Raw genomic sequence first — 24454 nt, 5'->3', positions numbered from 1 at the left:
TGTCAAGTGCCAACTCCAACTACGCCGTCTGTTGTGGAATCTACAATACTGTACAATTAATATACAATACGAATACTGTACTAACCAAAACCAAACCAACCACTAACCAGGCAAAGGCAGAACGGAGAACGATAACGATAAACGATACAGTAGAGTGTCAGCGTCCGTTTCGTGATTCGTGATAGTTACGGCTTGACTGACTGATTGAACGATTGATTGAAGTGAGAACGAGAAGTTTAGTAAACTGCGCTGGGCGGCTCTTCGACTTCGAGTCTTGTCTCTTGTCTTCATCTTTATTTCGTCTCGTTTGGGCTGGTGGAATCTATGCTGCATCAGTTAACACAAGCAAGATTATTATGTTTTGGAAATAAGTTAGAGACTACGCTTTCAGTAAGTAACATATAGCCTAACTAAAATCTTAAAATTTGTAAACAAATTACTCTTGTCACATTAATGTTTACACCCAAAATTTTGTAACCTTCAACTGTTTGTTTACGAATTGTTAGACACAGAGCTAAATGATTTGGATGTTTTACAATTTGTCATTGTGTTTAAAATTGTTATAAAGTTTTGGTTTGGCTGTTAAAATTGAATCTATGTTCTCAAAGCTAGTTCATGTCAAGGTTAAACTAACTTAATGAAGTGTAACTTACCTAGCCTAAATTTTTTACCTTGAGGGTTTGTAGCTCCAATTTGCTGGAGTTTACAGTAATCACTTAAGTTAATGTAAAATTCACTACACCTAACTTACTGTGTTTAAATGTTTAGTCATTGTAATTTTAATACAAGAACTTATTAAACATAATATAGATAACTTAAATAAGTTAGATTGTTTTAAATGTTTGCCAATTTAAAGATGCACTGAAATAGCAGCCTATTTTACACAACATTCACGTAAAGATGGTGTTAACGATACAAGTAGGCCTAGATATTTATGGCGAGTGCCTTTAAAACATTTCCTAGCGGAGCGTCGTTAAGTCTTCAGACTATTTACACAAGTTGCGTAGCCTACACTAAACTTGCTTTACCTAGGCCTACAACAGTTTTTTAATTACTAACAATCACTCTTAGGCCCTGTACACATGAGGGCGGCAGCCGCCGCGGTTGCTATTTCGCGGGAACCGCGGCGGTTGAAAGTACAAAGGAGCAAATGGGACCGTTCACATGCAACCGCCCACTTCCAGTCAACCGCAACAGACCGCGGCGGTCGTAGATTTCCCTTCGACCGCCGCGGCTGCCGTGCGGTTGGAGTTACTTGAGTTGGCATGAGAGCGTACACATGAGGGCGGTAGCCGCCGCGGTTGACTGCAGTGCTACTATAGGATCACAGACATCTGCGCGCTTGCCCTGTGGACATCGCTCTCTCTCTCTGTGTTGGTGAGGTGTTAAGCTGTGGCTGGAGTTGATGTGGTGCTCGTAGTGTAAGTTTACAATGGCCATGCGTGCTGCTGTGGAACCAGAAAACTTTGACACTGAACTTTTCATTAAAGAAGTTCAAAAAGAAGATACGTTTGGGACATAAACTAAAAAAGATTGCGTGGCAAGAGTTAGTTTAGTTTTTTGCTGAAAAGAATTGTCAAGCATTACGCGTTTAAAAGAAAAATGATTGGGTAAATACAGTACTGGCTGTCGAGCGACGGTCAATTCACACCGCAACCGCAGCGTAACCGCGGCTCCAACCGCTGCCATGTGTACGGTCCTAGGCGGCCGCCGCTGCGGCCACCGCGGCGGCTGCCGCTCTCATCTGTACAGGGCCTTAGCTTCTAAGAGAGGTTATGTTTCCATTTATAACCTCTCATTGCCACTGACAATGATACAATGACTCGTACACCAACAAAGTTTTTAACTTACTAATTGCACCGATCATTAACCCTAGCAGTGGCCAACGAACGTAATACGCTCGTTCGCCAGGACGCCTAGAATGGCCACCAGCGTAATACGCTAGTATGGGCCGAAATTTTTCTTACGCTTATAATAAACGCTGATATGAACAATATAACATTCAAAAGATCACATTCCTGAACTTTCATTTTATTAACTTATATAAACAAACCCTGTAGCAGGTAGGCTATTGTCAGGACGATTAGAAATCAAATGAATTTTTGGCGCGGCACGACTTTTGCAGCTGACACTTGAAAACTGTCAAAACACTACTTGTTTGGCATTATCCTGCTCGGGTATTTTCGCCTTGGAATGTTGCAGGTGGTACCACTGGATAGCCATTGATTTTATCTTCATTGTGGTATTGATTTAGAACGAAATATTGTTGCACAATAGGTCCGATTTTATGAAAACAGCTGTTTTTTAAATTTTTAACAAATGGCCAACCAGCGTAGGTAATACGCTAGAACGGAAAATACGAATTACAAACAGTGTACCGTAAGTTATTATTACTAGTCATATAATATGTAATTTTGAAGAGGAAGAAATGTAGCTTGTGATAGTGGCAGCCCTGCGCTCAGGGTTATTTCCGTTTTCTCTCACTAAGACAACGAAAGTCAAGTCATCACTACTGTCAAGGTCTCATACACAAAGTGCCTTGTATTCGCCATTGCTGTTGCTGCCGGTGAGTTGTCGCTCTCGTTTTATCCGCGATTTATTATTAAATTCGTTATTATTTTGTATTGTTAGGGAAATGTGTGTGTATATAACAGTAATCTTCATTCATTTTACTACGCATGAATATTTACTGAATAGTGGGGAATTGTGTTTATAAAAGTTTTTATTTTTCTTGCGGTTGTATTTTGCGGTTTTTCGTTTATTTATATTATTATGCTCCTAACACGTAAAAAAGAGTTTTTACCCAACGTGTTATACATTTTTATGTAGGTAGCCTAATTGAATACACTGGGCCATTTCATATCAAATCAACAAATAAAAATCAGTTTTCAACCTGACCATCTTGGATTACTTTGAAATTTGGTATGCTTATAGTTCTAACAGATACAAACAGAAAACTGTTTTTTGTTTATTTTTATCTCTCCCCGTTTATTTATAATTAATTTTTAAAAACTTCCAAAATCGGCGTTTTTTTACTTGCGGGGAGATTTTGAAAAATTCACAGACTGAGTTCTGGTTATACTAGAAAAGGCAGAAAGGTCCCATTTTATTCCTGATGTTCAGGGCTTTAATTTGATATGCAACATGACTATATTCTAAAAGATTCAATTTTTCAAGAAAGTTTTGAAAAATGTTACGTACCGTATTTAAAAAAATGGTATTTTTAAAATTCTGAAAAAAATGTATGATGTACTTTACACTATTGACTATAAATGCTGTAAGTTTCATTATGGGACGGACATGGGATCACACCTAAACACTAAAACTTAGGAGTAATGCTTCTGAGGGTTAACATTCACTATGCCTACACATTGAAACAGCTGCATAATAAGCCTAGGCTAATTAAAAAAAGTTATACGAAGTAGGCCTACTCACAAAAACCAATAAATGTCCGTCTACCTATCTCTATCTTATAGTTTAGCTTTTTTCTGTCTTTAGCTTTCAAAATGTACTGGATTCCCTCCATTTTTAAGGTTTCCCTCCAATTTTTTAGGTTTCCCTCCAATTTTTTACATAACCTATAAAACATTCTCAGAGAAAGTAGAGGAGATTCTTTGTTACTTACTTGTGCTAGTGAGTGGTTATAGTTTGTCTTTACTAGTAGTTCATTGTTTCTTCAAGAGATAAAAACTTTATTATAAACTGTTTAATTGTTTGAATTTGCCAAATGTAATAGGTGCTAAACGAATGTATTAACAATATTTAAGTGTTTCGAGATAGTTCGTAGGCTTTTAGGTGACAAGGCCTTATACCTACCTCTATAAAATATAGGCCTATAGACATTAAGGTTAAGGTGCTTAGATTTGAATTAGGCCACATTACAAATATGATTGAACATCTTAAATAGTAGCCTGCCCCTTAAATTATAATGTCAAAGTTACCTGTTTCTTGCTGTAACCCATTTAAAGAAAAAGGTCACAACAATCAAAAGAAAAGCTTACGTAACGTAACTAATTATATGATTGAAAAATTGCCTTCTTTGAATTTAGGTCAAAAAGTATGTGACAAATGCAGAAAAAAAATTTCCAAAGTTGTGAATACACATGCAGAAGAATGTTTAGATTCTGACACAGATTCCCAGACCTCTCAAGTTTCCCAGACCTCTCAAGTTTCCCAGACCTCTCAAGTTTCCCTGGCTGATCCCGATGCCCTTTTAGACATCCTAAATAATTCACTGCAGGTATTGGGAGAGACACCAATTAAAAAAAAGAGATTAAGCGAAAAGAAGTATCCTAAAACCAAAGTTGCCAAGGTTACATCTGCAATAAAAAGAAAATTGAATGTGTCTTCGGACGACGAAGATAAAAAACATGACTCCGAAGATGAAATAATTCTGCAACTGAAGGAAAAATTTGAAAATTGCTCTACCAGAAGTGAAAAAATGACATTGTTAACGGTTTTGCCAAAAAGTTGGTCAGTAAATAAACTAACAAATGAATTCTCTTGTTCCACATACATGGCTAGGAAAGTTAAGGAATTGGTAAAAGAAAAGGGGATATTATCTAGCCCTAACCCTAAACCTGGAAAATTGCTTGATCAGAAAACTGTTGACTTAGTTACAAGTTTTTACTGTTCTGATGATATCAGTAGACTAATGCCAGGGAAAAAAGATTTTGTAACCATACTAGCTAATGGCAAAAAAACACAAGTACAAAAGCGATTAGTGCTTAGTAACCTCAAAGAAATTTACTCTAAATTCAAAGATGAGTACACCAATGTGAAGATTGGTTTTTCAAAATTTGCAGATTTAAGGCCTAAGAATTGCTTGTTAGCAGGTGGAAGTGGCACTCATAGTGTTTGTGTCTGTACAATACACCAAAACTTCAAGTTAATGATCGATGGTTGCAGGATGTCAAAATTGGCTGAAGAAGAAATAACATATAAGCACTGTATTGCTAGAGTGATGTGTAATCCTCCTTTGCCCAGCTGCTATTTCAGCGATTGTGACTTTTGTCCAAAATCTGAAGCATTGGCAGATCTTTTCAGAGACACTTTTGATGCCAACAATATAGACCAAGTGTCGTACAAAAAGTGGATAACAGTTGATCGAACTTCATTGGAAACTATTACATCATCTTCAGAAGAGTTCATCGATTTGTTAATTGAAAAACTTGACCAACTTAAACGACATTCTTTCATTGCAACGCAACAATCCATTTTTCAGAGCAACAAAAAGAGTGACCTAAAGGAAGGTGAATTTTTAGTAGTTTGTGACTTTTCTGAAAACTACTCATTTGTTGTCCAAGATGAGGTACAAGGTTATCACTGGACAAATACACAAGCAACCGTCCACCCCTTTGTTGCATACTACACTGAAGATGATCAAATCAAACATGTGAGTTTTGTGGTAATATCAGAACACTTAACTCACGACACAATAGCAGTGCATCTCTTCCAATCTCATTTAATTACATTTCTCAACGAGCACTTTGGCAAGAAACCATCAAAAATATATTACTTTTCAGATGGTTCAGCAGCACAGTATAAAAACAAAAAAAACTTTATAAATCTATGCCACCATGACGATGACTTTGGTATGCCTGCTGAATGGCATTTCTCTGCCACTTCTCATGGGAAAGGAGCCAGTGATGGTGTTGGTGGGACAGTAAAACGGTTGACGGCACGAGCAAGTTTACAACGACCTCTCTCGGAGCAAATTCTTAATCCTCATCAATTTTACCAGTACGCTAAAGACAACATAAATGGAATTCATTTCAAATTTTCCTCAACAGAAGACCACATTCAAGAACAACTGAAACTAAAGGAAAGATTTGATAAGTGTTGCACCATCACTGGCACTCAAAAATTGCATACTTTTCTTCCCCTTACCAGAAACAAAATTACGACAAAACAATATTCTAACTCAAATGAAAGCCAAATAGAGCGAGTAACAGATTTAGATTCAGATCCTGTACCCTTCAGAGAGATTAAATGTGGGGGCTATATTGCATGTGAATATGATGACCAATGGTGGATGGCATGTGTTCTTAGGACAAATGAAGAGATGGATTCAATTGAGGTCAGCTTTTTGCACCCACATGGACCAGCAGCATCTTTTTCATTCCCTCGTCATCTAGACGTCTTAGAGATCAAGAACAGTGATGTGAGAGCAATACTGAACCCAAAGACAGCAACTGGAAGAACCTACACACTCTCACCAAGTGAAATGCTATTGTGTTCTAGACTTATATTAAAAAAATAAAGTGCAGGGTTCACATTCCAATATTTCTTTGTAAATAGTGTAAATTTGATATTTAATACAGCTAATAGTTTGTGTAAAGGATGCTTATTTTAGAAGCCCTACATTCCTACAGTATCTTCTTATCTATTTAATGACACGTAAGTACACAATATCAGCCTATTAAAATGTTTAAGGGCGTATAAATATAGTAGTTTCAAAACACTTTCACTAGACACCTTATAAAAATGGAGATACAACAAACTTTTGGGCTAATAGGAACAAACATTGTTTTATGTTTAATAATTATTATGTTCATTATAATCTTAAAGCCATCCCATGATGAAACAGCATATAGTAGCCTAAATAGTTTGACAGATAGCCTATTATTAGTTGTTTGTAAGTAGGGCCCCTTGATACAATATTTTTCCCAACTAGGCATTATGCAGCCAATGCGCAATATATGCTCACTCAGAAACATTACTTTGAAGATGTAGTGTTTAGGTGTGATCCCATGTCCGTCCCATAATGAAACTTACAGCATTTATGGTCAATAGTGTAAAGTACATCATACATTTTTTTCAGAATTTTAAAAATACCATTTTTTTTTATACGGTATGTAACATTTTTCAAAACTTTCTTGAAAAATTGAATCTTTTAGAATATAGTCATGTTGCATATCAAATTAAAGCCCTGAACATCAGGAATAAAATGAGACCTTTCTGCCTTCTCTAGTATGAACAGAACTCAATCTGTGAATTTTTCAAAATCTCCCCGCAAGTAAAAAAACGCCGAATTTGGAAGTTTTTAAAAATTAATTATTAATAAACGGGAAGAGATAAAAATAAACAAAAATATGTTCTGTGTTTGTTTTTGTTAGGGTAACAAACGTGGAAAATTTTATAAAAATCTGAGATGGTCGGGTTGTGACCCTTGTTGATTTGATATGGAATGGCCCAAGACAAGATGATTATGTTGGTTTGAAATAAAAAAATGTTGTACAAAAGTTTTATACTAAATAGGCCTACTATGAAATTTTTTTTACAAAATCGCTAAAATAAAAAAATATTATTTTATTTATAAATAAAAACTGTTTATACCATAAACTTTATGACTTTTTTTGGATTCCTTACTTTATTAGCTTTACAAACATGTATATATCATTATTGGTATACATGTAATATATTGGAATCAGCTGATAATTTGGTTTTATGTTTATCATGAAAATGTAAACAAATAATATTATGTTTTGTTCTATGATTAAATGAGTTTAAGTTAGTTCTTGATTTTATTTCACTGGCGACGATGAGTAAAAAACGAACCCAAAGATGTGAAGATATTGGTTGGAACAATAAAGAAGAGGTGCGAAAGAGAATGGAAAAGTTTTCAATAGAACCCTATGATGAAAAATTGAACTGGGAGGATTATGAAGCTCACTTCCAATTGATGTGCAAGGTAAAGGGATTGGGTGATGACAGTGATGAAACTGAGGAGGCCAGAAGGGATCTTCTTCTAGCATATGTTGGACCTGTACCCCTCAAAAAGGCATCTAACTTCGTTTTACCTAGGCAGATTTATGACATACCAATGACTGAACTGCTTGATACATTTCGGTGTGTTTATAAACGTAGTAAAACATTCTTTGCAGCGAGACTAGACTTTGTAAAATGTGTGAGAGGAAATGATGAGAGTTTTTCAAATTCCGTCTTACGTTTAAAAGAGTTAGCCTCCTACTGTAAACGACAGGTATTTTGAGGAAAGAGTAAGGGATAGATTTGCTGGTGGCGTTAACTTTCCACAGTTTGAAGTTGAAATCAGGCAAAGGTGGCCAGAAGGCATAAATAAAGATGGTTCGCGTTTAACATTAAATGAGTTGGTGGATTTAGCTGAAGCGATGGATAGAGCTAAGCGGGAAATGAATATTTTAGAAGAAGCTATGCCTGTAATTAACTAGGTACATAACTACGATAAGAAAAATAGATCTTTGGCAAAGGAAACATACAGCCATTCTACAGAAGATTGTAATCAGTGTGGACTAGTACACAGTGGAGAATTTTGTCCAGAACAAAAGTCTAAGTGTTTTTCATGTGGAAAGCAAGGTCATTTCTCACGACAATGTGGAACCAAAAAGACAAAACAATGTCACTTCTGTGGAAAGATGGGTCATTTTCCGCGACATTGTCGTTCAAAAAAGGCCTATTTGAACCAAATCATAAAATCTGAGGAAAAAGAGGTACAGTTAGGAATTTCTGAACTTAAACCTGATAGGAAGATCCCAAGAGCACAAATTAATGTTACCCTAAATGAAGTACCAACAACCATGGAGTTTGATTCAGGAGCTAGAGCATCGATGATTGATGCACCCCTGTGGAAACAAATTGGATCACCAAATTTGAGGGCATGTAAAACAAAATTTGTCGCTTATGGAAACAATACCCTGGATGTTTTAGGAGAGTGTGAAGTTAATGTTAAAGTTTATGGACAGATTAGGAAACTTAAGGCTGCTGTGGTAAATGGAAACGAATCTCCTTTGTTTGGATTACCATGGATGCTTGCCTTCAACATGAAATTACCACCTAGTGTTACGATTCGTAAGTTGGATAACACCAATAAAGATGAAAATGTTTCTACAGTAACCGAAGAGGAAATTAGGGCCTAACCAAGTTATTTCAGAGTTTAGTGATGTATTTAAGAAAGAGTTGGGAACAATTAAAGGCTATCAGGCGAAGATACATGTTAAGAGTGACTCAGAGCCTAGGTGTTTTCCTGCTCGCAGAGTGCCTTTTCAACTAAGAAGTAGAGTTGAGCAAGAACTAAACAGACTGGTAAGTGACGGTGTTATAGAAAAGGTAGACCCTTCCAAAACTCCTATCAAATGGGCAACACCAACAGTAAATGTTGAGAAGGAAAATGGCACAATTAGAATATGGGGAGATTTTCGGGTAACCTTAAACCCAAACATTGTTAACATTGTTGTTACCCATACAACACTTTTGCCAACTTTTGAGGAACTGACGAATAAAGTATCTCGAGGGAAGCAGTATTCAGTTGTCGACTTGAGAGATGCATATCTCCAAATGGAAGTACCTATCGGAGGAAGACAGAAAATATCTGGTAATATCCACGCATGTTGGATACTATAGATACAAGAGACTACCATTTGGTATAACCTCCAGCCCAGGTATCTTTCAGGAATACATGGAGAAGGTCCTTGAAGGCATACCACATGTGGGGGTACTTCTAGATGATGTAATCATTACGGGCCGAAACAAAGAAGAACACCTCATGAACTTAAAGGAAGTATTAAAACGAGTGAGTGACGCAGGGCTAAAAGCGAAGAAAGAAAAATGTAGATTCATGCAGAATTCAGTCACCTATCTTGGACACATTATCGATGAACAGGGTATCCATCCAACAAAAGAGAAGATTGAAGCAATACAAAAGGCACCTAAACCTACAAATGTCAAACAGCTTAGGTCTTTTTTAGGATCCATAAACTATTATGAAAGGTTTATCCCTAGGTTGCATGCGCTGTGCTCAAGGTTACATCGACTTACTAGCAACAGATCGAAATGGATCTGGACAGAGAAAGAAGATGAAGTATTTACAAAGGTCAAAATGATTCTTTCGGAAGAAGACACAGTTGTTCCATATGATGAATCCAAACCTCTAGTGTTGGTGTGTGATGCGTCAGAAGACAGTCTTTGGAGTGTCCTAATGCACAAGTGTGAAGATGGTCTGGTAAAACCAATCGCGTATGCTAGCAGAACTCTTTCAGATGCTGAGAAAAGATACTCGAATATTGATCGAGAAGCACTTGCAATTTTATTTGCTGTAAGAAAGTTTCACCAATATGTATATGGACGAAGCTTCACGCTTGTCACCGATCATAAACCCCTTCAAAGAATATTTGGAGAAAACCGGAATCTTCCAAAGGTAATGAACTATAGGTTGGTGAGATGGGCCCTAGAACTGAATCAGTACAATTTTCAAATCAAGTACAGGAAAGGAGATGAAAACGTTTGTGCTGATGCACTATCCCGTCTTCCCATCAGAATCAGAGAAGAAGCTACTGATGTAAGAGACATAAAGTTTTTAAACATGGATAAAGTTGAGACATTGGTGTCCTATAAGGAACTCAAACATAACAGCAGTTTGGACAAGGAGATAAAATTAGTACAAAGTTATGTGCTAAATGCATGGCCAGATAAGGTACCAGATAACATTAAAACATTTAAACAAAGGAAAGAAGAATTATCAGTTGAAGATGGTGTTTTGATGTGGTTTGGTAGAGTTGTTGTGCCAACAAATATGAGAAAAAAAATCTTGAGAATTTTGCACTGTGGCCATCCTGGAATTTCAGCTATGAGATCAATTACCAGATACTATGTATGGTGGCCTGACATTGATAAAGACGTTGAAATGCATGTTAAGACTTGTGAAGCATGTCAAGAAAACAGAGGAAACATTGAAGAAGTCCCGGTCTATCCATGGAACATTCCTCAAAAAGTGTGGGAAAGAGTTCATTTGGATTTAGCTGGACCAGTTGATGGAGTAATGTGGTTAGTAGGGATTGACACGCTATCTAAGTGGGCAAAAGTTGAATGTTTAAGAACAACGACTTCAACTGCCATAATTCAAAGATTGAGATCGTGGATGAGCAGGTATGGGATACCATCACAAGTAGTAACTGACAATGGGCCACAGTTTGTCTCTACTGAAATGAAAGTATTTTTCAAGAGACATTCAATTCGTCATATAAGAACTACTCCTTATCATCCTAGAAGTAATGACTTAGTTGAACATCTAATAGGGACTTTGAAAAGGTGTTACAGAACAACAAAACAAGAAATTAATGATTCTTCATTGGCATTGCAAAATGTGTTGTTCAGTTACAAAAAACAACAGGACGAGCCCCTGCAGAGTTGTTTCTTGGTCGAAGAATGCCAACTATGTTGGACAACATGAAACCAAACCTTAGACAACAATTAGATTTGAAAATTTGGAAGGAACAACAAAACCCAACTCAAAAGAAAACCTTAAGAGCATTCAGTGAAGGGGAAGAAGTATGGATGAAAAAAGAGAATAACCCTGGTTGGACAGCAGGAACAATAGTCAAACGCAATGGCTTACTCTTATGAAGTCATGTGTGGTGGAGTGATAAAAAGAAAACATTCGGATCAACTGCGAAGAAGAGAAGGTGCGGTAGACGATGAGGAGGGAAAAGTGTATTATATTGGAATCAGCTGATAATTTGGTTTTATGTTTATCATGAAAATGTAAACAAATAATGTTATGTTTTGTTCCATGATTAAATTAGTTTAAGCATAGATAAATCATACTCCCTTAGTAGATTTGTCATCCTTATGGAACAGCTGAAGCTAATTTTATTGTTTGTTCTGTACGTCCAACTGTAGAGGTTATGTTTTGTTTAAATAATTTTTCTTGTTATTTCAGTCATTTAAAACATAATTTAACTAAATAAAGCGATTTAATCATAAACAATAACTGGTTTCCTAGTTATATAACCAAATAGTAAAGCACAAATCATGAAAATAACCCTAAAATAATAGAAACAAAATGTTGTCTACCGCAGCGATCAGTGTGGACGTACATGAACTAGACACAAAAAACAAGCTTCAAAATTTACAATGGGATGAGGAGTCTACTTGTGTTGCTTAGTCTATGGTTTAAGTTAGTTCTTGATTTTATTTCAATACACATATATTATAACTTTTTACAACACAAACTAACACTGTACGGTTTTCAATTTTTTTCGGTTCCCCTTTTGTTATAAATTTCTATGTAGGGAAATTAGATTGTCTACAAAATGTGTATAATGAATTTCCCATAAAACATCTGTAGAGATAATTTTACCGAGGCTGCTTTTGAAATTTCAAAAGAATAAATAATTTTTTTTTTTAGTTTACCGAAAAATACGCTGTCTAAATCATTATTATATTACTATTTCTAGATTCTCCTGTTCTTTCCGAACAAAATGAATGCAAGGTTGGCTAGGTTTACTTGTAGAGTTGAATTTTTACTAATTTTCAAAATAAGGTCTGCAAAATTGCCAAAATGGGTTGGCTATTTCCCCACTTTTAACATTGGCCACTGCTAGGGTTAACAATTAAATTTGTAAACACCTGATTAGTTAAAGTTTAAAGCATTAAAATTTTACTTATTTTCTCTCAATCGAACCTCATTGGTCGGTTACTCGTATTGTCAAGTAAAACAATGCTGTTAAGTAAGTAAACGATGCTGTTAAGTTTAAGTGAATCTTTTAAATTCTAAGAACTGAACATTCAATAACTACGGTATCTAGGATATTGTGATTATAATGTGATTCAGTTAAATGCATCCTTGATAATTTTTTAATTATTTTGTTCCAAATTACCTTGGCTAGCAACTTTATATTTTTTATTAGAAATGATTCAGTCAAGTTCAATAGCCTAATAAAGCAAAGCCCTAGTTTTGTAACAAGTCCTCCTTATTCCTAGTTTAACCACCTTCAATTTTTTGTTTATTATCTAAGTTATTTGATCTTAGTTTATTGATTTGTATTTTAACCCTTCCCGGACGGGCGAAATCGTGACATAGGACGGGAAAAAATTTGAGAAAAAAATAAAAATTAATTTTCCTTATTTGTGTTGCGGATACATCCTCTACCCGTCCGCGGATGAGTAGAAATGTAGCGGATATATCCGCCACCCGTCTTTGAAGATATGGCCATGACAACGTTAGGCAATAAAAATAAAGAACAATACGTAAACAATAATTAAAGTACAACGTAATGTTGAGCGCAAAACGTCGAGAGGGAAGCGTAGGAGTGGTGGTAGGTGCGTGGGAGGGGGGGAGGCGTGGAAGAGGGGTTGGCGAGTGAGAGAGGGGGGAGTGCGGGGCAGAGTGCAGCCATAGAGAGAGCAAGAAAGTGGCGCCTTGGTACCGCCAGGGTGTCTACCAACCGGGAAATCCGGGAAAACCGGGAATTGTACTTAATTTTTTACTGGCCATGAAATGTACGGGAATTGTCCTTAAATGCCAGACTATGTCCTTAAATTTTTAATGGGCAATAATTTTATTGATCGCTAGTTGGTTAGGAGCACATAAAAGGTTTATCAGATGTTTGTTTACATTTTCATAATTTATTACTAGAGTAATTATGCAATAAAAATCCCATTAACAATCTCAAACCCATTAATATTTTATCACGACAATCAAGTGTCAAGTCAAGTACTTCCAAGAACTGTTGACTCAGTTAGCTAGCTCATAAAAGTTGTATCACTTTTATTCCTTTACAACTTCTTTTTTTATTACTAGGGCTTATTATGAGATTACATTATGAGAAATTATTATGAGATCCCAAACCTATTTTATGTGAAAATAATAGCTTTATAATGGCTGTTAAATTTCACTTCTTACTTGTACTTGGCTTGAAGATTCATTTTGCCGCGGCCATTGCCTAGTGCCATAAAACTGTTTATAGTTTCATATTAAACATGTAAATAATCTATAGTTTTATTTTGTAAGTTACCCCCTTTTTATGGATATTTTTTCTTTCAATTGACAAAACCACAAGCATTGTTATTTGCATTAATGTTTTATCACTATGTAGGCCTGCTTGGTTTCAAATTATGTCATTGCATTTTCTGTATCTTTGCCTTATATTGTTGGCTATTCAGGTTTCAATGTTTTTTGTTTCCCATATATTTATTTATTGAGTTGTATGCTTTAAGCAATCTAAATCTTAAGAACTAGAATGATGATAGTGACTTTGCTGCTATTATAACCTCATTGTTTGTTACCCAGTTTATTTAGGCCCTCCTAAATAATTAGGCCTAGGCCTGGGTATTTTGATTCTTGAAAGAGCTGTAAAATGTATTAAGAAAATGTAATTGAGCCTAGATAAACAACTAATGATTGCTATGTGTCGATATTAGCGAATTTCCCTATAGGGTAGTAGCTATTACCGTAGGTGTCACGGTAAGACCTAGACCCGGGACCGATTTACTTTTTCATTTTGATGTCCCCAGAGGCCAAAATCACTATTCGTTCAAATTTTTATATATGTATATATATATATATATATATATATACGTCCGTGAACGCGATAACTTGAGTAATTTTTGTCCGATTTTGATGAAATTTGGTTTAAAGGTGTAAAGCGGGGTAAACTTGAATGAGTTCGCGAAGCAGCACGATCGGACCATGGGAACGGGGCTTTACGGGGGGTGTTATGGGGTAAAAATTGGTTTTTCTCACTTTTGACCCTCAAAACACAAATTTTCCCAATTTCTCTTTAGACCTTTTTAAAGAGCTTAAAAAAACAAATAATTTAGTATGTAAAAGTATTTTTGTTCGATTATTAGTAACGGAGAAAATTAAAAAAATTGTAAATTTAAAATTTCCATGTTATTCTTATGGAGAATATTGTCAAATGTTGCAGTTTGCTTGTTTATGAATATATTTTGATCAAACTTGGCAAATTTATTTATTTTGTACTAAGCTATCAATATTTTACTCAAAAACACACTTTATTAGTTTCCTTGTAGCAGCAAACCTAGGTACTTGTTAAACCTAATGTTATTAAAATATATTTAACTGAAAATCAATTCATACAAATGGAAATTCGCTTAGTCGGCAGGTTTGCTGCGGCGGGGGTATTAACTTTGCAAATGAAAATACAATAATCTTACTCTGTGCTTATTGCTTATTGGTAGCCGCTTACCATACCTTGATTTTGTACTAAGAACTGAGCAACAATATGCATTAAAGATTTTTTTTTCAAAAGTAGTCGAGAGCCTAACGTTGTGCCAGGGCGAATCGTGCCAAATTAATCCGCCTGGATAGGATAAGCTATGTTATGAAGTTAACGTGACCGATGGAGATATTTGTTGCTATCGCAGGAGACAATGATTGCGTTTCTCTGTTACACTATAAAAGTTTTACCTAAAGTATAGGTAGGCCTATGCTTGTTTACTTTCAATAAATTTCTATTTTGAAATTTTTAACTCTAAGGCTATCTATTATTATTTACTCTTCTCTCTGGTACAACTACAGTTAATAACAAGATTAATACAGTTTGACAAATCAGGAAAATTATTCGGTAGGCCTAATGACACCGACAAAGGTTACGTCAAAGTGTCCTTAAATGTACGGGAATTGTCCATGAATTTTTTATCCAGAATGTAGTAGACACCCTGTACCGCGAAACATCTGGTTATTGCTCAAGCACCTGCCAGTTTGTCTGAAGAGAAGGCGGATATAACCGCTTCCCGTCCGGAACATCAACAAACATATGCGGATATATCTGTCACCCGTCCTTTATCGCCAAAGACTTAGGCGGATATATTCGTTACCCGTCCGCGAAGGGTTAAAAGTTACACAGACATATGACTTAATCCTCCTATGAATACTTTTTCCAGCATACAAACCTTTTTGCACTAACCCATTGGGGAAGGAATTAATGCACTGCCTGCAGCATCCTCTGTTCGCAATTCATTTTATTGAATTTGTATAGACTTTTACTTTTAATTTAAATATGATTTCCTTGCAGGTATTATAGAACTTACAGATAAAAAATGGCCGGAACCACTGAAAGCCAAAGTTTTGTTGCAACACCATCTCCTGTTTTGAGCCAATGGAGAACAACTCAAGATGAAGAGAATGGGAACACGGTTGAAGCTACTATGCTGCCAAACGGAAATTCCCCGCCTAGACCTTCCCTAAAGAAGGCTGAGAGTGTGGAGGTTGTTGATTGTAAGTACGAGTAAAGGGAAAGTCAATTTAAACTTTGATTGTAATTTCTTTAAGATAATACAGTCCAACCTCAGTATAACGAATCTGAAGGGACCGAACTAAATATTCGTTATATCAAGGATTTCGTTAAAACGAGGTTCGTTATATAGAGGTTATGTTTGCAGGAATTTCGCTAAGTCGAGGTTCAGAACCAGCGTCGGTCAATATAGGTCGGGATTAGACATCATTAAAACACAATTAACCCTCCCAGTGTTACTTGACGAAAATTCGACAAGCAGCACACTTTGTGTAGTGTTACTTGTCGATTTTTCGACACGCAGACATCGTTTACGGCGAAGGCTCTATGACTGACTGAATCGGATTGAACTGGATCGAGTTAGGTATCGTTCTTTCCGTAATATTCTAAGCTTTCTCCAGAGGTCTGTCTCAGCGCTGTACGTTCTCTGAGCCGATCGTAATTGTAGCAGACAGCTGACGTGCGTGTATTTGTAAACAGCTAGGTTACCCTCGGACCGATGACTGATGTGTTTTATTACGTTTATCATTGTTTTAGTGTTAAAAATCAAAAGTAGTGATATACGTGTTGCATTATAAGAAGATTTAAGTGGTTTTGAAGTGCTGGTTGATGATCCTGAAGAAGTAGGTAGTGATATTGATGTAAATTATCAGCCAGATTCCTAGCTATGGTTAGGCTATGCATTCTTAGCTAAACGCTATGTACTGAAATCTGTTTTTTGCCCATAACTTATTTATTTGCAAATCTACTTCCTTATATTATTATATATTTGTAATCCTCATAAAATTTAGAACAAAGTGGCTATTTTCAAATATTTATAGGCCTATAATTTATACAATTTCATTGAGCGCGAACTTATTTTTTTTTTGAAAATTTTCGAAATTATATTTTTTTTTACCTAAAATTTTTTTTTTTGAAAAAATGTTCCTTATGTTTTATATATAATATTGAAGCCCATGATTTTCCAAACAAAATGGTATATAGAACATTAGAATTAACATTGTTTTAAGCTTCTCAGATCCGTTTTAATAAAACCTTGCAAATGCGCCAAAAATAGGTGGACATTAAGGCCTAAACTATGGACACTTGGAGGGTTAAAGTAGCATAGGCTACAATACTTTACAGTACAGTGTTTACATTGTACAGTAGAACCTAAATTATCCGGCATAAAAAAGGGGAGGGATCTTGAATATTGCGCAGTCATGAAAATGGCATTGACCTTGGTACAGGTTAAAAAACTGTAAGTTAAAAATCACAGCTTGTTCTAACCCTCCTAAAACCTAGCCAAACACTTTATTGCATAGTAATAAACCATGTAAAGAACAAACAAAACAGTAGTAGAAAGTTTTGTAAGCTACTGCTCGTGATAGGCCGGTAGGCTACTTACAGTACAGTACTGATTTATCACAACAGAGGAATGTCGATAATAATCATTAACTATAGCATTGGTGTTGCTAGTTGAAACAAATCGTATTGAAAACAATAAATTATTAGATAAGTCACTATAAAAGTGTATAATCATAGCCAACTTAAAGATACCAGTAATAAAAACACTCGAAAAAGGAATGTTAAAATAACGATGTTGCTATTCATTCTCTTTGGTTTTGTTTTTATATTCTTTCTTAGGTTTCTCTTTATCCAAAAATTGTAGCAGACAGAGCAGACAGCAGACAGAGATGTGTAGAACGGAGCAGACGAATGTTAGCGCAAGCGATTACGTCACCTTTCTATTTCATTTGATAAAGAAACAGATTTTTCAAAAACAATAATGGGGTGGGGGATTTGTTATATCGAGGGAAAGACGTAGACAATTCGTTATGCAGAGGTTAAATTCGCAATGTAGAGGTTCTGACAATGATAAATTCGCTATATTGAGGTGTCTTATTTTAGCCGAAATCATGAAAATTTCGTCAAATCAAGGTCGTTGTTATGGTTTGTTCGTTATGTAGAGGTAAAATATACATTGTGTCTTATGGAGAGTTCTAGGGGATTTAAAAAAAATTGTTATATCAAGGAATTCGTTGTATTGAGGTTCGTTATATTAAGGTTAGACTGTATAACTCTAACTTATATACATTTTGTGCCACAAATAGAGCAGACTTGAATGATACTTTTGTCTTACATATTATTATTAGGTATGAATTGTCATTGGCATAGTATTTTGGTTCTTAAACCAAAGCATTTTGGTTTATCCGGCCAAATTGTTATGTACCGTATCCGGCCAGGGGCTTGGTCCTGTGGTGGCTGGATATGAGGGGACAGGAGGAGGTGGGGGAAAACTGTGGTAATTATGTAGGAGATTGTGACCATGGGAACATATTGATTTATGCCTATATTATTATTAGAAATTTCTATGTTGTGCATTGGAATGTTGTGAGATGATCTTTGTAGCTGTGTTACTAGCTAAAGGCATATTCTGCTTGGAGCGACTGTAGCGATAGTTGCACAGCGATTATCGCTCAGCTAATATCGCTGTTGCGGCGTCCATTTTGCTTAGATCGATTAATTTTCGGTCGCCGCCCGATGTTTCATAGATTGTTGAATACCAGCACTCACATTTGTGAAGTTTTGAGTCCGTTTTCTATTTTTTAAAATTATACTCCTCAGTGAGGAGTTAGAAGACGAAGCTCTACTTGACCCTAGTGGAAGTATCAATAGGCTGATCGATAAAAAATACATAGTGATAATGGTGATACGTAGGATTTGGGACGGATACATATCACTAGACGTCACTAGATAGGATATAAATAGAAAACTGTAGTGATATCAATTAAAAAAAATATATAGCCTAATTTATATCAATTAAAAAATTAGTGATATCAATAAGAGTACATGAATGTCGGAAAATAAAACCTGGAGTCTAAATAAAAAAGATTTATTCATACAAAAAAAAACTGATACACAGTATTAACACCCACACTACGTAAATAACACAAAGTCAACTTGAAACAGTTAAACATTTTATATTTAAATTTGAAAAGATGAGGATTACCAAAAAAAAAAAATTAAAAACAACCATTTGAGCAATGACCAATGCAAAGTTTGCTGGAAATAAAGAGTCGCCTGTTTCTTCTACAATTTAATGTAAAAAACAAAATGAATGTGTAAGGAAATATAACCAAAACTGCACAATCGAAATAGCACATGAATAGAAAAATTAATTTGAACAAAAAGTAAATTATGCTTATTTTAACCCCTATTATTAATGTGCCTACTAAGTGAATAGCACTGTTTTGAGGTTCTGCACATGTGTCGCTGCGTATCAGTCGCGGCTTGATTATCGCAAGACTGGTACCCAGGGCAGTGGTCCACGACTGTAGCTAGCAACTCTTGCAACATTGCTCTAAGCAAAACAGGACAACGCATTCTCCGTTAGAAAAGTGCTCAACTACTATCGCTACGCGACTATTGCTGCAATCGCTCCAAGAAAAATAGGCCTTAAGATCAGCTGGTTCATCAGTCAGGATAATTTATTCAAAGCCCAATGATCAGGAACAGCTGGGTAAATCAATCAATCAATCAATCATTCAAATATTCTTTATTCAAGTTTAGACAATATGTCTTAATTAGCACCATTAAACTTACATAAACAAAAAATTATAAACTAAATAATTAAAAATGTAATTATGTAAAAATAATAATTAGGTCTAGTTTTGAACCATCAAAAAGCTACTGACTTTTTGAGGATCGATCCAGCCACCTTTTGATTACTAGGCAGGAGGAGGTAAAAATGCATTTACGCACACTGAGATGCTCAATGGCCTCTCAGTAGTGCTGGACGGCGGGCTCAATGTCCCCGGACTACCGGCTAATACAATCCCCTCATCTCGTAGGACACTAGCCTGGAACTGTTTAGCACATTACTTCGGGCTAGGCCGTTTAAACTACGCCTTTTACACTACCGCTTTCCTTTCCTCCTCAGAAAACTCCAAAGTATGGCCTCGATGAACTGCTTTACACAGTTCCAGGTTCTCTCGCCCTGGAGCATAGCTCCAGCAATGTTGTCAGGAGTAATATCGACGGCGATCTCAGAGATCTTGAGGCTCGGCGGACATGCCACTTGTTGCAAAAGAAGAAGGTACGTGTCTGCAATGCCGGGACAGTACAGACAGTCCGGGCTGGCAGCCTTCCCCATTCTGAGCAAAAAGGCCCGGAAGTACTCGTGACCCCGTGAGTCCCTCGTGAGTCACGGAGCACCCAACCTCACCATGCTCCCGTTCCACCCATGGTCGGATGCTAGGAATGAGCCTTGCGGTCCAACGTCCCCGAGACTCGGCCTCCCATTCGCGCTGCCAGCGGTCGAAACTGCGGTCGCGTTCTTCTCTGGCAGCAGTCAGAGATACTTTAGGCCTCCTGCGGTAGATCGCCTGTTGCTCCCTCGCGAGATAGAAGACGGGGATGACACTGTCAATCACCATGACTGCAGGCTCGGAGACCATGCGGTAGGCGGAAGCAACTCCCAAGGCCCCTCGACGCTGAACACGGGAGAGCCTGTCACGGAAGACACACCTCTCCAGCACATGAGCCCAGACTTCAGCGCCGTACAAGAGAACTGATTGGACGGCAGACATCAGTAGGCGGCGCTTGCAGGAGCGGGGGATGCCGACGTTTGGAAAAAGCCTACTAAGAGCAACAACTCCCTTAGCGGTTTTGTCAACAGTTCGCTTAATCTACTCGCCGAAAGACATTTTTCTGTCAATCATAACACCAAGGTACTTAGCATACGGCTTGTTCTCTAACTGGGCATAGCCTACTTGCAAAGGAAGAGCGGTGGGAAATCTTTTCTTGGTTATGACCACAATTTCTGTTTTTTGACCGCAACAACAAGCCGTGGTCCTGCAACCACTCGTTGACACGGACCATAACTACACTAAGTTTAAGCTCTGCTTCTTCCACGCTTCTGCCTGCAACCAAAGCAGCGACGTCGTCAGTGTAGCCAACGAGGCGGGTCTCGTCTGGCATTCCGAGTCTTAGCAGAGGATCGATCCCTGTGCAGCCCGAGAAGTGACAGAGATCCGGCGCTGACGTTCGGTGGTGTCAAAAAGCAAGACGCGGTCTGAAAGATAGGACTCAATCATTCGCAAGATGTAAGGAGAAACGCAGAATGTGTGCTCGAGCGTCCGAAGCATGTCACTCCACCTGGCGGAATTGAACCTGTTCTTCACGTCATGAGTGACGAGGAGAACTAAGCGGCGCGACCAATGACTGTAGTTCACCGCACTCAGCACTGCTCAACTACCTCTCGGATGGCATCAATGGTCGAGTGACCAGAACAAAAACTATGCTGCTGCAGGGACAAATCACCCGCAGAGTCAATAGCCTCGGTCAGTCTGACACAAATTAACTTCTCCCTCACTTTGCCGCCGGTGTCAAGTATACACAGTTGGCGGTAAGAAGAGGGGCCCGGTGCACTCTTCCACCTTCCTCGCCATTTGAAAAACGCCTTCTGCCAAACAGGCGTTGAACATATCCAACAGTAGCTTTGGATTGTACTCAACAAAGAGCTTGAAGATTTCCGCAGTAATGCCATCAGGACCGGGTGCTCTTTGATTTCTCAGGGATTGGACAGCGGAGGTAAGTTCCTCTTCCTGAAAGGCTGGGAACGCGACAAGATCCCTGAAATCTCAAGTTGTTCGTGCTGGGTGCTTTGGAAACAACGAGTTGACGACAGCAGCCATGGCAGCAGGTTCCATGACTACAGGCTGGTGAACCAGTCCCTAGCTTTTGGGTTACTATCTTGTAGCCCATCTCCCAGGGGTTGTTGTCGACGTTCTGTCACAGTTGCTTCCAGCACCTGACCTTACTCCGGTGACCTTGTGCTTTGCCGATCTGGCAAAGACGACCGAGGTTCCAACGTCAAGGCGGATGGGCTGAGTTGGCATATGGACGCCTGCGCTCAGGAAGTACCCCAAAAAACAATTGCCTGGTGATCGCTTGCAGAGTAGTCTTCGGAGGCTCGCCAGTCAGAGATACCAATGGCTAGGCCTTCAGATGCCAGAGAGATGTCAGGAATCGTTTCTCTATATCTCAGGCGACGGAAAAGTGAAGATATTGCCCGGGCTTAGGATATGAAGACCCAGCCTGGCTGCCATCTCTAAAACATATCGTCCCCTTGTGTTTGTTTGGGGTAAACCCCATTCCACCGCCCTAGCGTTGAAATCTCCACAAACAATTGCCCCACCATCGACGTTTAGAATCTCGTCCTCTAGAGAGTCGACCATCTGGCAGTACTCTGCAATGGGCTGGTTGGGTGTGAGGTAGCAGGAGAAGAAAGTTAGACCTCTGCTCCGCACCCACACGAAACCGTTTCCTGCACCAGAATCCAAGATCAGTACCTTCCCAGGGTCGAGGGTCCGAGGTTGTGCTTAAGCAGCACAACGGCTTGATCCCGCAGCGTGCTTGATGGCATCATTCTTCAAGCCGGCCTCTGTGCAAAGGACACGAGATTCAGCGGAGCTGCAAACACTGGCCCTGTGATCCTGGCCGCCGCACTTGTAGCACATATTGCTTCTGTCGAGACCTTTACAGCGATTAGCTATGTGGTTGAACCCCAGGCATTTGTAACACCTGGGGGCTACGAGCTTCTCGCAGACCCGGCATCTCACACATCTGACCTTTATGAGCCCTTCAGCTAGGAGTTTTCTCCCATCTCTAGCTCCCAACGTCAATATCACGATCTCCTTCCTCGAGAGTTGGTCTTCGAGACGAAGATCTTCATCACCGTGGGTTCCCCGAGGACAGACTTGACTACAGTGGAGACCTCTTCCTCAGTCGTGACTTTGTCGATGTCCCTTACTTCCAACGTTTGGCTCGAGAATTCGTACTGAGACGTTTGCACCAAGGATGGATTGCAAATCGGCTCCGAAATCTGCCTTCGTCCCGGAGGAATGGCCAAGCTCTACTAGGGGGTCACACGCTCTGGTTTTTTTTAGCGATTTGATGACAGCTCCCTTCTCTTCGGGCTTCGCCTTTTGACGTATTGTCGGCTTGATTAGAAGAGCGTCAAGGCGTTTCTTAGAGGCTCTCTTCTTGGGCTTCTTTGCCGTCTCGTCACCATCACCAGGCTGGACAACATTGACTGCTGAGGAGGGTTCTTCTGCTTGCCCTTCCGTTTGGCAACTGTCACCCACTCTTCTGGTTTTTTTTTTGTCGACCTTCTTTTTCTTCCTAGTGACAGGCTCAGCTGGGCTTGAGGTGGCTCGCTTAGAGCTGGCCGCAGTTGAGGACGGTTGTCGTCTGTTGTCGTGGCAAAGTCTGCGTCGACGAAGAGACGAGGGTCCTTTCACAAGAAGACTTCCAAGACTTGCGGAGGTGGAGGATGTGGTTAAGATAGGACTCCAGCTTGGTAATCCCAGTCTTAACGTCTTGGTTCAACGTCTCTGTCTGCGTGTCGCAGACTTCTTCTGACTGAGAGTGTCAACTCAAACACTTCGTCAGGAGGTCCTCCTCCTCCTGCCTGGCCAGGTTCACGGCCTCGTATGGCGAAGCCGATTTCTCACTGCCCTGCTCTGGCAGAGTTTCTGAGAGCGACAATGGATCGGCACTCAGGGTGAAAGAACGGGGTCGAACAGGGGAGCAACTCAAACGTGAGCTCTTCCTGAACGGGTCGAAGTCCACTTCAGGTGTCGTTTCTGCCTCTTTTTTTGGGTTAGGAAACCCGAAAGGTTTTCTTTTTGGTTGTGTTCTGCCATTTTTTCAATTGTTTCCCCCCTATGCTGTGCCCTCGTGAGAATGTTACCCTGGTTCACATCGTGCATGGCAATACTCCATGCCCTGCGCCCCCCAAAACCCAGAACGCTCCAGACAAGGCAGTGGCCTCGGCAGAGCCCCCCCAAGGCCGCAGCAAGGCCCTATCCGGTTGCCATCCGGCACTACTGGGGCCAAAGAAATTTTTGCCGGATGATAGGGCAGCCAGGTCTAAGCTGACCCGGACCCCTGTACTATCCAGCAGCCTGGGATGTGCAAGAATGACCCAGTTTTTAAGCTGTATCCTCTACCTGAACGGACTTCCAACGCATTGGGAGACAAAAGGACACAGAGCCATACGCAAAAATATACCAGAGTGATTTGGAAAAATTTGGTCTATTGATTTTAAATGGGATATGTTGGTATGCAGAGGGGACACTAAAAAAATGGGGGTGCTCCCCCCTTTTTAGTCGACTCTTACTACGAGCAAGGGATTCTGTTCTCTATTCTAATCCCGGAGGAGCATTAAAACCACTGAGCTACAGCCATAAATAGTTAATTGCCCTGCTCCAGCTTACTCAGCAGTGATGTAGGGTCTTTTTTATCACTATCTTTCACAGCCATTTTGAAGAACCAAATCATATCGAGGAAGCTTGTTGAAAAACTTGATGACACACTTTCATTTAATTTCATTTCATATAACTTTATTCATTAAAGTACAATACATAGATACAGGAATGGCGTCAAGAGTAATT

General features: G+C 38.7%; 1 protein-coding gene across 3 annotated transcripts in view; it reads left to right on the top strand.

Annotated features, from left to right (window-relative positions):
* LOC129003041 (OTU domain-containing protein 7B-like) overlaps positions 1-24454 on the top strand; it is a 48400-nt gene continuing 23946 nt past the window's right edge. For all 3 annotated transcript variants that reach the window (XR_008491610.1, XM_054431246.1, XM_054431245.1), the window contains exons 1-2: positions 1-390; positions 15795-15997. Coding sequence is in view for 2 of the 3 variants with exons in the window: in XM_054431246.1 (XP_054287221.1) it covers positions 15820-15997 (178 nt within the window). In the remaining variant the exon portion in view is untranslated. The remainder of the gene's footprint in view (positions 391-15794; positions 15998-24454) is intronic.

The sequence above is a fragment of the Macrosteles quadrilineatus genome, unplaced genomic scaffold (assembly GCF_028750875.1).
Source record: "Macrosteles quadrilineatus isolate MER2022 unplaced genomic scaffold, UCM_ALF_1.0 Scaffold_9__3_contigs__length_116548681, whole genome shotgun sequence".
NCBI classification, from domain to species: domain Eukaryota; kingdom Metazoa; phylum Arthropoda; class Insecta; order Hemiptera; family Cicadellidae; genus Macrosteles; species Macrosteles quadrilineatus.
This window is presented reverse-complemented; position numbering and strand designations above follow the sequence as displayed.